Source organism: Oryzias melastigma, linkage group LG19, assembly GCF_002922805.2.
Source record: "Oryzias melastigma strain HK-1 linkage group LG19, ASM292280v2, whole genome shotgun sequence".
NCBI classification, from domain to species: Eukaryota; Metazoa; Chordata; class Actinopteri; order Beloniformes; family Adrianichthyidae; genus Oryzias; species Oryzias melastigma.
The window spans coordinates 9295358-9309603 of NC_050530.1; the positions used below are offsets into that span (position 1 = coordinate 9295358).

At 37.1% G+C, this 14246-nt stretch overlaps 2 protein-coding genes across 3 annotated transcripts in view; one reads left to right on the plus strand and one right to left on the minus strand.

Annotated features, from left to right (window-relative positions):
* Positions 1-1673, minus strand: part of capn15 (calpain 15) — a 30696-nt gene extending 29023 nt beyond the window's left edge. Inside the window, exon 1 of the mRNA XM_024284479.2 lies at positions 1312-1673. The gene's annotated coding sequence lies outside the window, so the exon portion shown is untranslated. The remainder of the gene's footprint in view (positions 1-1311) is intronic.
* Positions 1674-3865: 2192 nt separating this feature from the next.
* LOC112153971 (ankyrin repeat and fibronectin type-III domain-containing protein 1) overlaps positions 3866-14246 on the plus strand; it is a 135290-nt gene continuing 124909 nt past the window's right edge. Inside the window, exons 1-2 of one of the 2 annotated variants that reach the window (XM_036217129.1) lie at positions 3866-4132; positions 8493-8589. In XM_036217129.1, coding sequence (XP_036073022.1) covers positions 4054-4132; positions 8493-8589 — 176 coding nt within the window. In that variant the 5' untranslated portion in view covers positions 3866-4053. The remainder of the gene's footprint in view (positions 4133-8492; positions 8590-14246) is intronic. The other variant, XM_024284476.2, reaches the window with a different exon arrangement.

Here is a 14246-nt window from a genome sequence, read left to right on the forward strand (position 1 = left end):
TGAAATCCTAATGTTAGCTTGAAGTTGTGAGGCATTGAAAGCTAGCAGGAGAGAGTGGAAACTGAGGAATTATGGGAAATGAGAGCAGGCTTATTTCCTGTGAACAGTCTCGCCCACAACTCAGAGGCAAATTTCTAATTAACTCCTGCCGCTCTGTTAAAACTGTCAAGCAACAGAATTCTCAATTTTGCCTAAAACGCCACAACCATAATTTAAAGACAAATGGGAATGCTTTTGAAACAGATTAGTGTTTTAAACCCATCAAGATTTTAAACATTGCACTCACCGAGAGAAGTCAGAGGCGCATAAAGTATGTCTTGTAATCTGTACATGTTTTCATATTATTCTAATTTAGCTTTATTCTAACATATTAAAACACCTAAACATAAATGAGAAAACTTTATTAACTAATAAAACATGATTAAAACAAAAAAATATATTTTTAAGCATTTTTTTTTAAAAGCCAGAGAGCCACAGTGGAGGCATAAAGTGGCAAATTGGGCACTGAAGCACAAAACAATAAAAAAATCCACATGTCTTGCACATACTATAGATTTTCCAGGTCAAAGGTCCGTCAAAAGTCAAGAGTTTTGAAGGACTATGTAAGTAAGAAAATAAATAAACAAATACTGAGGGGTCACAAATATTTTTTAAGAAATGCACCTGCCCGGGATCAACCAGACCAATCACCGGCTGCTGAAATTGGTGCCACGGGGAAAGATTGGATTTCATTTTTCTGGGAAACACCAGAGGAACCAGTGAAGCGAGTTTATTTCATGGTATGCTGGAGGCTGTAATGTCTTCATGACCTCTCTGTTCTGTCCTGACCCCCTGGTTTCCTCACCATTTCTCCCCCTTCTTCTTTTATTCCCAACCTCTGACCTATTTGGGTTATTTTACTCATAAAAAACAGTCTTAGAGTTAGTGAACTCTAAACAAGCGACTTGAACTTGATGTGCTACTTTCCAGATTCAGGTTACATATAATCCATCCAGGTCAAGTGTCTTTCAGTGAGCCAGTGAGTCTTCCAAGATGTAGGTGCAGGTCCGAGCTACTCCACAGCACTTGTGTAAAATTACATTTAATTATAGATGGTACTAAGTAATCCATTTGTGGGCACTCTGAGTCTGTGAGCCTTGACATAATGAACCCAAAACACTCTGTTAGCTACACCAACTGGTTTAAACCTCAGCATTTGGCACGAGGGTTTTTAAAAACCTAGCAAATAAAGCTGATGTTTTTGTTGTTTAAAGGCACCTAAAGACTGTCCGAAACCTGGACGAAGGTAACTCACGAACCGGTTCTTCTTACCTCGAAAGGGGAGGAGGGCAACGGTTCCTGCTTTTCACTCGTTAACTTTTCACAGCCATGGAAGCGATAAGTTCCCCCCCCGGCCTACACGCTAATCACCCCAACATGTCCATGGTGTTAGCTTCTTGCTCTTCGCTCACGCGGCATTCCGAGAACGTTTGGCTATGGTCAAGAAAGCGCGAAATGATTTCCACTCCGTCAGGTATTACCAACCCCGACGCGACCGCCTAGTTTTACCTCAAACAGTCCAGGAAGGAAGGGGAATCTCTGGAGCAAAGTCAGAGTTTACGTAGGGTAAATGCGTGGGACATTGTGGTGGGAACCGCACTACCGCAAGCCAACGTACGTACACTGACATGGAGAATGCGAGATTGGTTAACTACACTTCCCACAATCCATTTGGGTACTTTTTTTTGTCAAGGATATCCGGGTATGGCTGAGTTAACCTTTGACAAAATAAGATGCATGTAAACAAATACTTGTTGGCCTAGGAAAAAAAATGTTGCCAAATTACATATATTCGTCTTTATGTATTTATATACTGTAGAAGGTAAACATTTTCATAGTTATATTTGAAATCAGCTATTTATTTGTTTCATTCCCCTTTATATTAACGTCCTTTTCAATTCGTGGCTCCATCGTGCCATCTAGTGGTATAAAATATGCTATACTTCTATTTTTTTCCTTTCAAGCATACAACATACATTTTACAACTTTATGAATGGAAGGGAGCAGTTTAAAGAATAAGATTCTTATTTTATGTCTGCCTCTTACTTAAGAAGTATATTGTATTTTTATTTTAGTTTAGTTTAGTTTGGTTTACCAAGAAGTACCATTGAGATAAAACCTCTTTTTCAAGGGTGACCTAGGCCAAAAGGCATTCTGTTAAGAAAAACATACAGCAAACCAATAGTATAGAAATAAAAATAATTTAAAATGAACAGTATAACAATGGTAATAATTGAGTGATATGGATAAATACAATGGCATATCTGGATTATTATGCATTATACGACCCAGCCGGATTTGAATGTGTGAGGACATGACAAGAGTACAAACCAATACATCACAGTGTAGCCTTACTCTAGATGTAAGTAGATTAAAATTATTAAGTATTGCTAATATTTATTAAACGCAGTGTTTAAAAGTAAACAAGCCACTTTTAGTTTTTGTGTGGATTTTGCATGTTCACTCCAGTTTTCCTTTCAAAAAAAAAAAAGTTTTGTAATATTAGCTTTACAGAGCTCCACATGCTTTTACTTTTAATTCTCAACTGCAAAAACAGGCCCCTGAAATAAGTCAGTCATTCTTAAAATTTGATGAAAAAAAATCTGCTAATGGGGTAAGAACAATGACCTTATTAGCAAGAATTATTATTTGAAGATAGACGTTTGAGTTGATAAGACATGTTTTCTTAAACAAAGATTGGTTTGCTATTGAAAAATGTTCCTAATGAGAACAGGACAAATTATAAGACAAAATTTCAGAGAAAAAAAAAACAGTCATTTTACTTTCTCAAGATTTAGCTTTTGTAGAATGAACATTGAACTAGAAACGTTAGTACTAACATTATTTAGTGTGCATTTAGGTAACAAAAATGTATAAATCACACGTTAAAACAGCAGACATTGTATTTTATATAAAAAGTTTGCAAATAGCTAAGTTAATTTGTAGAGAGGTTATAGATTTATCTGTCAGAAAGTCTTTATGTCTTCTATTAGTTTGATTTGCTTTGAAGCAATGAGTTCTGTATATCTTCTAGCAGTTGCTATTTTGTCATTACCCTAAAGGCTGTCTCTGCCACATGAGGTTATGAGGCTGCAGCTAATATTAGAATCCTCAGAAGCTTAAAAAAAGCAAGTGCCTCAGCATTTTCTTCACAGCCCATACATTTATTATTATTATTTAAAAAAAAAACGATATTTAGGTGCTTTGAGCAACTGTTTTTGGTGCAAATAGAGCATATTTAAGTAATCTAATACTGCTGTTATTTCTTATGTGTACAAATAATTAAAATCAAAGCTTTATTAAATATTTAGCAAAATATGTTTGTGATCTTTCTACCTAAAATATAGATTTCCAAGTCATAATATTCACGTCTTTCCCCGTTTTTGTGCTTTTGATGAACATTTGATGTTTTGTTTGTGACTGTTAAGTGGTGGCTGCTCCTTTAAACTATCATTATGGAGCATTTTAAATATCTTTAGTGCTCCATCATGTGAAACATCAGTAAGTCTGGATTACCTCTGGTAATGCCGGTGTCACCCTGGATGTTTGAACTGGAGAAGTTCAAAGGATTAGAGCAATTTCAGTAAGTTGGGTCATGAAAAAGCAGGGGAAGTCCACAATCCATTAAAGTCTAATTAAAATAATTTACTATTTACTATTTAAATCATCCATTACAGTGACTTTGACAAGTGCAAGTTTGGGAAAAACAATAGATAAATAGTTGTTATAATTTGGTGGAAAACTATATATCTTATATACTTTGGAAAAATCTCTTTGGAGACATGTTGTCTTCATTTATGAGGCACACAAGTGTCTTCTGCTGAATCCCAGTGATTTACCTTCAGGGCTGAAGGGGGCGGAGCTAAGCATCTCCACGCGGACGCGGGCGCGAGAGCAGAGAGAGTCTGGGCGGGGAGAGAGAGCTCACCGCCGGCCGTTGTCCTCCCGTTCCATGTGGCCCGCAGCTCCAGCGCCACACAGGAGAATGCCAACACAAACTTCTTACTTTGCTCGATGCGTCAAAAGCTGAACACCAAGGTGGCGCGAGCTCACTTTACAACTGCGCGTGGAAGGGAAACTTCCAAAAAGGAAGGTAAGAAGATGATCTCATCCTGTTTTGTCTCCTTAAGACTTTCTTTTCTGTCTTAATTGGCTTTTTTCCCGTTGTCTCCAATTGGATAAGTTGTAATAAACGACAAATTCTGTGTCAAACTTCTGCTGGCTGCATTGTTTCCAAAGGCCAGAGTCGGTGCGTTCCCGCTGTTGTCATGACAATGCTCGGGAAACTCACTGAGAGGCACGTTGAGACACAAAAGGCTTCAGCTGCAGTCTTCAACTCTGCTCCCAAACTTTAAAGGTGAACTTGTCGCAAATCAAAGCCAGCGCAAACCGTGCGTAAAAACGCACAGCGTCCAAGGAGGATATGCCAAAAAAGTGCTTGCACTAAGGTGTGTCCTGTGTTTATATGAGGCAAATTGTGACCCTGCTACTCAGGAAAGGGATGCTTTTAGTCGGCTCTTTGCTGTTCTGCGGCCAGCACACATGTGGAAATGACTGGCTTCCCCAATAGTGGAGTATGAGCAACACAATAGTCTAAAGGGGAAAAGGAAAACGACATGAGTGTGAACAAGTGTGGGCAACAGTTATATGAGAGGAGGGGAAAAAAAGTAAGGCAGCCTGTGTGAACATGTGTTTAGATAGCAGGAAGATGGGGTCAGGGTGACTTTCAGGGTCGCGGAGAAGCAAGGGGAGGAAAGTTGGAGCTGTTTATGTCATTACTATGTGTGTGACCACAAAGCAGACACACCGAGACACAACTAATCAGGAGCTGCAAGCCTGAATGAAGCTAATGACAAGCAAACTAAGCTCTTGGCAGTGGTGACTCACCGTGATGTATGTTTACAGTGTTGTGCAAGGGAAGTTTTCACAACTCGAGGTGGTAAAACATGACACGATTATGGACCGGTTCCATACTTGTCATGCTGTGCAATGCCAGCAAAACATCCAGACAGGATCAGTTGTACGACAATAAAAAACAGGTGTGTTTATGTAAAAAAACATGTGAAAACATCTAACTTACAGAACAGCATAATCAGAGAGAACATCTCTCCATAATTACACTTTCATAAAATTGCTTCTGCTCATATTTATGCAGAGTCAAAGCTATGTGCACTGATTATTTAACTTCCTGAGATCTGTGGTTGCCCACCCTCTTTGCCTGTGTGTTAGGGCACGCAGCCACATCTCCAGCTTCTCCCCCTCAGGGCCTGGAAGCTCACTGACAAAGACACATAATAAAATAAAATAAAAAAAAAATACAACCACACACACTCACTCATTCACTTACTTTTGCACACGGAGCAACAAGCCTACATCAAAAATACATCTGTTTCTTATGCATGTTTGATAGGACTGGCAGGCAGCGGCTGGCCAACACTCCATGTTAAAGCTTGTATGCATGACTTGGGGAAGGACAGGTGTGGATAAATGCAGATGCATAATATATGAGGGGAAATGTTGCTCCTGCTTTTGAATGGTTTCTTTAAATCGCAGTTAGAAAGCCTTTGAGGCTTGTGAAAATTGAACCAAGCAGGAGGGAAAAGTCTGTTTCGGTGGTATTGATGATACAATAATGAAACATAACTGCTGCTAACACAGGAACACTTCCTTCTGAATGGAGAAAGAAAATAAAATCAAGGCTTAGATGCTACAAGTAACAAAGCCTTCCAGTGTTGTGCTGTTATTTTTCTTATTTGTTTTCAAGAAATGCTCAATGGTGGGGCACAAAAATAGCATTTTTTTGATTTCCAGACAACAATCAAGGTCAATTCTGACAAAAGTGTAGTCATTTTAGTATTGCTAAGGCATATAGGACTCCCTCAAACGATTATTTTAATAGTCGACTAATCACCGATTATTACTTATCGGTTCATGCACAAACTGGATGTAAAGCACACATCTTAACCATCATTAGCTTTAAACTAACTAAAAACTAGATGTATAGCTTTATCTGTGGTAATGCTAGTGTGAATGCTGTAAGCTGAAATTGGTCGCTAAAGATGCTAGTGCTGATAGATGAAAATGTTGAAATTGATAGTTGAAAACACTAAAGTTGAGAGATGAAATCACTGAAGCTAATAGCTGAAAACGCAGAAGCTGATAGCCGACTAAAATAGTAGTTAAAGGTGGAATTAGCATCAAAAACGGAAAAAAGCCTAAGTTAGCCAAAAGAGCTTGCATGTAAATGACATATTGGCTAAATTCCAAAACGGCTTAAAACCTAGGTTAGCCAAAACAGTTAGCATGTAGCTGAAATATTAGCAAGACTCCAAAACAGCCTAAAAAACCAAAAGCTTAAATTAGCCAAAACAGCTAGCATGTAGCTGAAATATTAGCTAAGCTTGAATATAACCTAAAATACAAAAGAAAACCTAAATTAGCCAAAACAGCTAGCATGTAGCTGAAACATTAGCTAAGCTCCAAAATAGCATAAAAAACCTTAATAAATGCCAAATTAGTACATAAAGCTAGCATAATGCCATTATAACTTTCAATTCTACTACATTCTGACCCCATATAATATAAGTTAACGACTAATCGACTATCAAATTAGTCATCTATTTTAAATAAATAAATAAACATGGCTAAAAACAAGTCTAATATTTTTTAGATTTTTTTCTTAAATCCTCCAAAAACTACAATTCCCAGAGTCCCACTCTGTGAATCTTTGGTGTCAATGAAAAGCCCCAAATATCCTCACTCTTAAGCAGTGATTAGGAGATATTCAGTGTTTTAAAGGTCTTCTCTAGAGGATACATTTGCATTGATGGTTGTCAGGAGGCTAATTTATTGGATAAACACAGGAGCATTTGAGGCGAGCTTTTCTGCACGTCCTGACCTTGTGAAGCATCGCTGTGCTTTCCATCAGTATCGGCTGTCTTTTCTTTGCCAGAACCTTTCTTTCAGGTTGTCTGCTCATCCAACCTGACTGGAGCAGATCTTGGCGCCGTGATATATGTGCATCCCTGATTTAATTGAGGTCCACCTGCCAAGACGCTCACCTCTCAGAGTTGAGGTAGTGGAGACAGTAGAAGCCAATTGTGCATTTTCCTTCTCCCCAGATGTTTTGCTTAATTACAATGCTGGTTTGGGGGCATGCGAGGTGTAAGCACCTGTGCACAGTTTAAACCAGGTGCTGCAGTTCTGCATAATTACCTCACATTATCATGAATGATATTAATTAGATTCAGAGCTCGCCTTCCTTAGTGAGGACGGACAAAGTGTCGGCCAGAGATGAAAAAAATCTCAAACAAAAGGGTTTAAATATAAAGGTATCTATTTTTCTTTTCAACCTAATATTATACATTTTCTGCATTAAATTTTTTCCAATATAAAACAAAAACTTTGGCATTTTTCTTTAGACAATTTATGACAGATAAAAAAAACTAAAGGTCAAAAAGTTAAGGTAAAAAGAAAACAATTATAGCATCAACAGATCAGTTTAATTCTGTATTTTTTAAATATTGACATGATTTCTTGGGGTGTATTTTGTTGGTGAATCTTAATAAATAATAATAATCATTTTATTTTTAAAGCGCCTTTCTACCCACACAAGGACACTATACAGTACAACGAGTACCAACATAAAATCAACAGGAATAAATACATAAAAAAAAAAAAAAAATCCCGAAGAGCTGAAAAAAACCCCAGATCATAAAAAAAAAACAAAACAACAACAAATTGACTAATAAATTAGTCGTCGACTATGTTAGCAGTTGGCATAGTCGTGACTAATCGACTAATCATAGCTGCCCTAATAAATATTCATTCAAAGTTAACAAAGTTGGAACTTGACTGATATATAAGGAATTTTTTACTTAAAATCTGGCAAAAAAATGTTTGAAAAAATAAAAGCAATTTGTCAAAACAAAATTACATTCATAATGTTAATGAATTAATTAATTTTTATGATTTTTTTTTAATGAAAATCATGTCAAAGTTTCACAAAGGATAGTACTTACAGCACTTAAGAGCATTAAGTTGACCAAATTGATTTAAAAAAATCATCTCGATTTTTCATCACTTCTTCACCTTCTTTGTATGTTGAAGTAGAGAGGTGGAACATGATCAGTGAACGCACTTAAAACTCAACAACAGAGCAGCCAGACTTTGCTCTGCCTTCATCATAAATCACACAGTGTGAGGACAACTTTGAAACTCAACACCTCCAGATCTGAGAGGGCTCCGGAGGCCCTCCAAAGACCGACAGACTAAAAGACCGCCGCTTGAAAGATGGAGTCTCTTGTTAGATTCATCAGTGAGAGTGGCAATTTTAAAATAAGTGTTCATTTTGAAAATTGCAAAGCACAACACATGTGCCTTTTAAATCATTTTTCTTCTCTTTAATAAGCATTTACCGTGGAGGGGGGTAACGCGTGTATTTACATTTCCAGGTGAAGAAAAAAGAGGACACCCTGCAAACAGAGAACCACCAGCCAACCCTGGAGAGCAGCTGGAGCCTCGGGCTGCTGCGATGGAGCGACTCGTGGAGTAAGAGAAGCCTTTTGATTTACCCGATTTAACACCAGTTTTACACACTTTCATAGCATTCATTTTTTTAAAAACTAAATCAACTTCCTGCCTCTATTTTGGGGCTTCCTGAAGTTGTTGCCCACACGTGAGCTGCACGCATGGCAATGGGACTGTAGAGGTGTTTATGTGCACAGAGGATTTCTAAAATCCAAGCCATTGTTTGCATTTCGGTGGTCACTTTGTGATCTGAGTTCAAGGTATATAAGATGAGGAGAAGTCCAGACAGATCCAACGTTTAGCTTTCGAGAGCAGCAGGTTAACAAAACGTTAGAAGTTGTGCAGCCCTGCAAGTTTGAGCAGGTGGTAACCTTATTTAGTCATTTAAAGGTCCACTCATCTTTTAATATATTTTAAAAGCATTCTTAGTGGTTCTTTTAATTATAATTATGCAGTTTTTACCCAAAAAAACAAAAATATAAATATTGTTGGACACAATTTCTGCAAAGTTCACTTGGAATTCACCTCTAAATTGTGGGCGGGACTGTTCATGTGGAGTAAGCCCGCCCCCACATCCCTTCATCCATCTGTTTACACTCTTTCCTGCTAGCTTACACCCCTAACATAGCATTACCGAGCAACAAAAATGGCAGACATAACATGACAGATGCCAGCTCGGACGAAGAAAACCAAGACATAAATGGATCTTTTAGCCTATAAGAGGATAATGCTTTTTCAAATTAAATTTTTTTGTTAATTCACAACAATTTGAATAAGGAAATACTCAAAAAGGACTTGTTAAGCTTAATTTTCTTTATATATGTCCTCCATCATGAGAAAAATGCCACAAGAAAATGTTAAAAATAGGGTTGCCATGACTATTAAAATAGTTGACGACTAATTTAATAGTTGATTAGTTGTTATTTTATACTATTTGAAGTTGGAGTGTAGTAAAGTTTAAAGTTATAATCGCACTATGCTAGCTTTTTAGACTATTTTGTCATTTATTAAGAGCTTAGCTAATATTTCAACTTCATGCTAGCTATTTTGGCTAATTTAGATTTTTTTTCAGTTTTTTAGGTTAATTTGGAGTTTAGCTAACATTTCAGCTACATAATTATTCTGCCTAATTTACGATTTTTTCATTTTTTTAGGCTATTTTTGAGTTTAGCTAATATTTCAGCTACATGGTAGCTATTTCGGCCAATTTAGGATTTTTTCATTTCTTTAGGCTGCTTTGGAGTTTAGCTAATATTTCAGCTACATGCTAGCTGTTTTGGCTAACCTGGTCTTTTTTAGGCTTTTCTAGAATTTAGGTAAATATTTCAGCTTCATGTTGGCTTTTTTTTTAAAAACTAATTTAGGCTTTTTTTGTTGTTTTTTTTAGGCTGTTTGGGAGTTTAGGTAAATATTTCAGCTACATGCTAGCTGTTTTGGCTAACTTAGGCTTTTTCCATTTTTTATTCTAATTTGGCATTTAATTACTATTTAAGACGGCTATCAGCTTAAGGTATTTCAGCTATCAATTTCAGCATCTTCAGCTATCATCACTAGCATCTTCAACAGTCAAATTCAGCTTACAGCATTCACACTAGCATTATAACAGGTAAAGCTAAATATCTAGTTTTAGTTAGTTTCAAGCTAATGATAGTTAAGATGTGTGCTTTACACCCAGTTTGCGTATGACCCGATTAGTCGACTAATTGGGAAAAATAATCGGTGATTTTTGACTATTAAAATAATCGTAATAATAATAATTGTAGCAGCACTAGTTAAAAACACAAATACGGTACATGATTTTTATCAGAGTGAGACCTCATAAAAAAGATATTCCAAATATATTATTGATGGAGGGAGGAAAGTGCTAAGATTTACTTTTGTTAAAATAAATCAAAATGTTTTTTAATGCTTTAAACTACTGTAAAAAAACAGTTTCACAAACGGAAATGAACTAGAGGGCCAAACAAATCAGAAAAAACAACCAAACTTCAAAATGTTCTCACCATTCATTTACACCAAAGTCACTGATTGAAGAGTAGAGTATTGATCTGGTTTGGGATCTAACCCCTCTGGTGCTGAGGTCATGGCTCACAGTCGGTGCTTGTATTGCCCCCTTGGGGCTGCAGATGAGTTACTGCCTCACGCTTGGAGTCTTGTTCGTGAGTTATAGCAGAATATAGCCGGAGATTGACAGAGGGAGTGTGGTTGGATTCTGTGCTCGTCTTTTATTGTGCAAAGAGCAGAAATAGTGGCTGCACTCATGCTCAGAGATAGGGTGAGGAGCTCAGCTGTCTTGGTGAATCTTGAAGTGGAGTTGCTGCCTCTCTGCATTAAAAGTAGCTATTTGGAGAGGTTGTCTTTCAAATCTTACTTATGGGAGTTTTTATATATATATATATAAAGCTTTTAGACAGATCCTGGGCTTACAGAAGTGGTAAAACTCAGAAAAAGGTGGATGGGCTTATACAATAGATAAAATTGTCGACAGCAGTTAGAATATTCATGGAGCTACTTCACATAAACTAAAGACATCTTTGAAAATCAAAGCACAAAGGATCCTGTTTTAAAAGTGACAGCTAACCGTTTTATATCTACCTATTTGTGAGTGAACTTCTATTCTCTTCTCGTCCAAGCTACTCTATCTTTCCATCTTTGTCTAAAACAGCATTGATTCTTTCAACACACAGCAGCTTCCTCTGCAACAGTATCCCTTCCCCTCTTTGTCAGAGCCGTGCAGCTGGGCTGATAAGGGCCACGGGAGTTGTCTCCTCCTGGCTCCGTCTGCATGCCCTCTTCCCCTCTTCTCAGCACATTCTGCAGATAGTTGACACAAACTTGTGTTCCTGGTTCTGTGCACCCACCGTAAATAATCCCGCTCCTCTGTGTTTGCTTTTGATTGTGCCCGAGCGTCTATAACCTTGCGACTGTGAATCACTCTCTTTGGCATTTATTGTTTAAATACCTCAACGAGCAAATGAAGCAGACTCATACCTGTGACTGATCCTGCATTGGGGATAGGTGCCTACATGCTTTCCTCCCTCCACTGTCAAGTGAGGCTTTAAAGCGAATCGTTGCAGACTCCCCCCTGTCTCCCAATTGAACGAAATGCGTCAGTGATTGTTGAATCATTATTTCCGGCTGGAGTTTTATTATAAATAGCAATTTTTTTAATGATTAGGTTGTGTCATTGAGCTGCGGCGGCGGCTGCAGTGTGCCAAACTAACGTGGCAAAGACAGGTTCTTGACTTGCACAACTTCACTCCCTTCTCCATCCTATGACTCACTTGTGACTCATTCCAACTGGGAAAAAACTCTTAATAAATGTCCTGTACCCCATGCATGTGCAAACACATACACCTGTGCTTATGCTCGTCTTACACTCAGCCATATACATTTCATATGATTGAGGTTTTATACTTTTATCAAACCACATTCTTGATTGTAATTGACTCCTTAAAAAAAGTCTAAATAGGATTTATTAAACTAATATAATCTGGATCAATGAATGATAAAATCAATTTATTCTTTTTAATTATTTTAATTATTCTTGGGTTAGTTTGAAACTGAAAACCTTTATTTAAAGTCCAGGAGTCGACAAAATAAAAATCTTCAAGTCAGAAATTATTTTATTGACTAAACCCTGAATAGTCATCCTTAATCCACAGATATTAAATCCTGTTTAGGTCTCATCAAAGCTGGTTAATTCTCATCTGTTCATAGTTTACCCAGCAGCCTAACCTGCATATAAGAGGAAGGAGGAAAACACCCACGCAGCTGTTTGGAGAACATGCAAACAGGAAGCACCAAACTGACATTTATATTGAGAACCAACTCAATGGAAACAACAGTTTTCAACACTTCAATCCCATAGTGCTCAGACTGGTTTCAATTTGTGGGGAAGTTTATTGAGCTTGGCAGCCAGTAGGGGGCGACATAGCCATTTCTATTTAATGGAGAGGAGAATTCAGAGTCAGGGGTTTGGGGAAAATGTTTATAAATTGATGGGAAATGTATGTTTACTGTCATCAGTGCAGTTTTCACAAAATTATTTTTCTTTTTTTAAATAATTGTAGACAATCTTCTAAAGTCACCTCATTGATAAAAGATTTTTGTTGAATTATTTGTTTTACATTTTAATATTTTTAGTTGTTTTTTAGTCTTAGTTTTAATTTAATTGTATATCTATATTTTCCTTTAATTTATTTGATAGGTCTATAGAGTTTTATTTTTGTTTTGCTTATTTATGTATGTAGTTAATTGTTGATTTTTGGGGTGTATCACATTTGGGGGGAAAGTCACAGCATTTATCAGCCTACATCCCGTCTGCTCGAACATCAGGAATTCACTGGTGTCTGTTTTTTTTTTTATCTTCCGTTACAAACTAAAAATAAATGTTCTCAATATGAAATGATCAGATTTCTTGTATGTTTTATTATTTGTGGTTTCTGATGTCTAGTAAAAATCCTAATTTTGTTTCCTGGGACAAAATCGTTGGTCAGTTGCAATGAAGCAATAGATTTGATGATTTGGATCATTCCCTTTGTCTAGAAGCCTCTTATTTTGAAAGGACAAGTGTGTTTTTTAGATAACAACTTGAGAGCCGCTCAGTGTGACATTGACTGCGACATTGATTGCTCTGCCACTTTTAAATCCTTTTGAAAGCTCATGAATTTCTATGTCTCTACTCCCCAAAGCTCTGTTTATATTAAAACAGTGAACATATTACCAATTTAGAGTGATTCAAATACTTAAATCCACCAGTTTTAAACTTTGAGAAGGTTTATTTCACCTTAAAAAGTGTAATGGTGATATAAACTGACCTCCAAGGAGTTAGATTTTACTCTAAATGAAAGAACTTGAACATTACTGTCTGTTTTTTGCACCTAAATGGATAAAAGGTGAAGTTTTTTATTGCTATAGCACTTATTAGCATTGGTATGATGAGCTGGGTGAATGCTATTTTTCACAGATGGAAGATAATTATAACTCTTTTTATTGACTCATTTGCAGCAACAGTTTGGGAGAAGAGGATTGATTTTTATTTTAGAGATGATTCATGGCTCTTACTGTCGGTTTTTCTATTTTTTTTATTTTGGCACACAGCAAAACATAACACTTGACTCACCCCACTCCCCTCTTGTGGATCACTCACTCTGGAATAATAATGGCCTGTCATTGAGAGCTGCTTCTCTGTCAGTGGCGGGGCGTCGAAGAGAATCATTTGAATTTTATTGTGATTAAGATGTTTTTTCATAATCAGACGTGTGTTTGATGTACATGTTTATGGTGTTTATGCATCCATGAGAAGATAGGGATTTTTGGGGATTTTTCTTATTCCGGCGAGCGTGTTTGGCTCTCCTATCTGTCGCTCTATTTATATATTCCTTTGGTCTTTTCATCTGAGTTTACACCGTTATGTGTCGCTCAACCGAAGAGATGCTGCTCGTGTTTTCATGTTGCGACACCCATTAGAGAAGCACTTACGGCGCATTATACACTCCACTTTGACATAAACAAATTGATACAGCAGCTGCAGTGTAATCACCTTGCGGATAATGACAACAACAAGGAATAACAGTCCAAATGAACCGCGGCGTAATGAATCACGGAGGTTTCAGCTGGACGTCGGACGCCGGGGTGATCGCCCATCAAAATAGAGGTTCAAAAAAAAAAAAAAA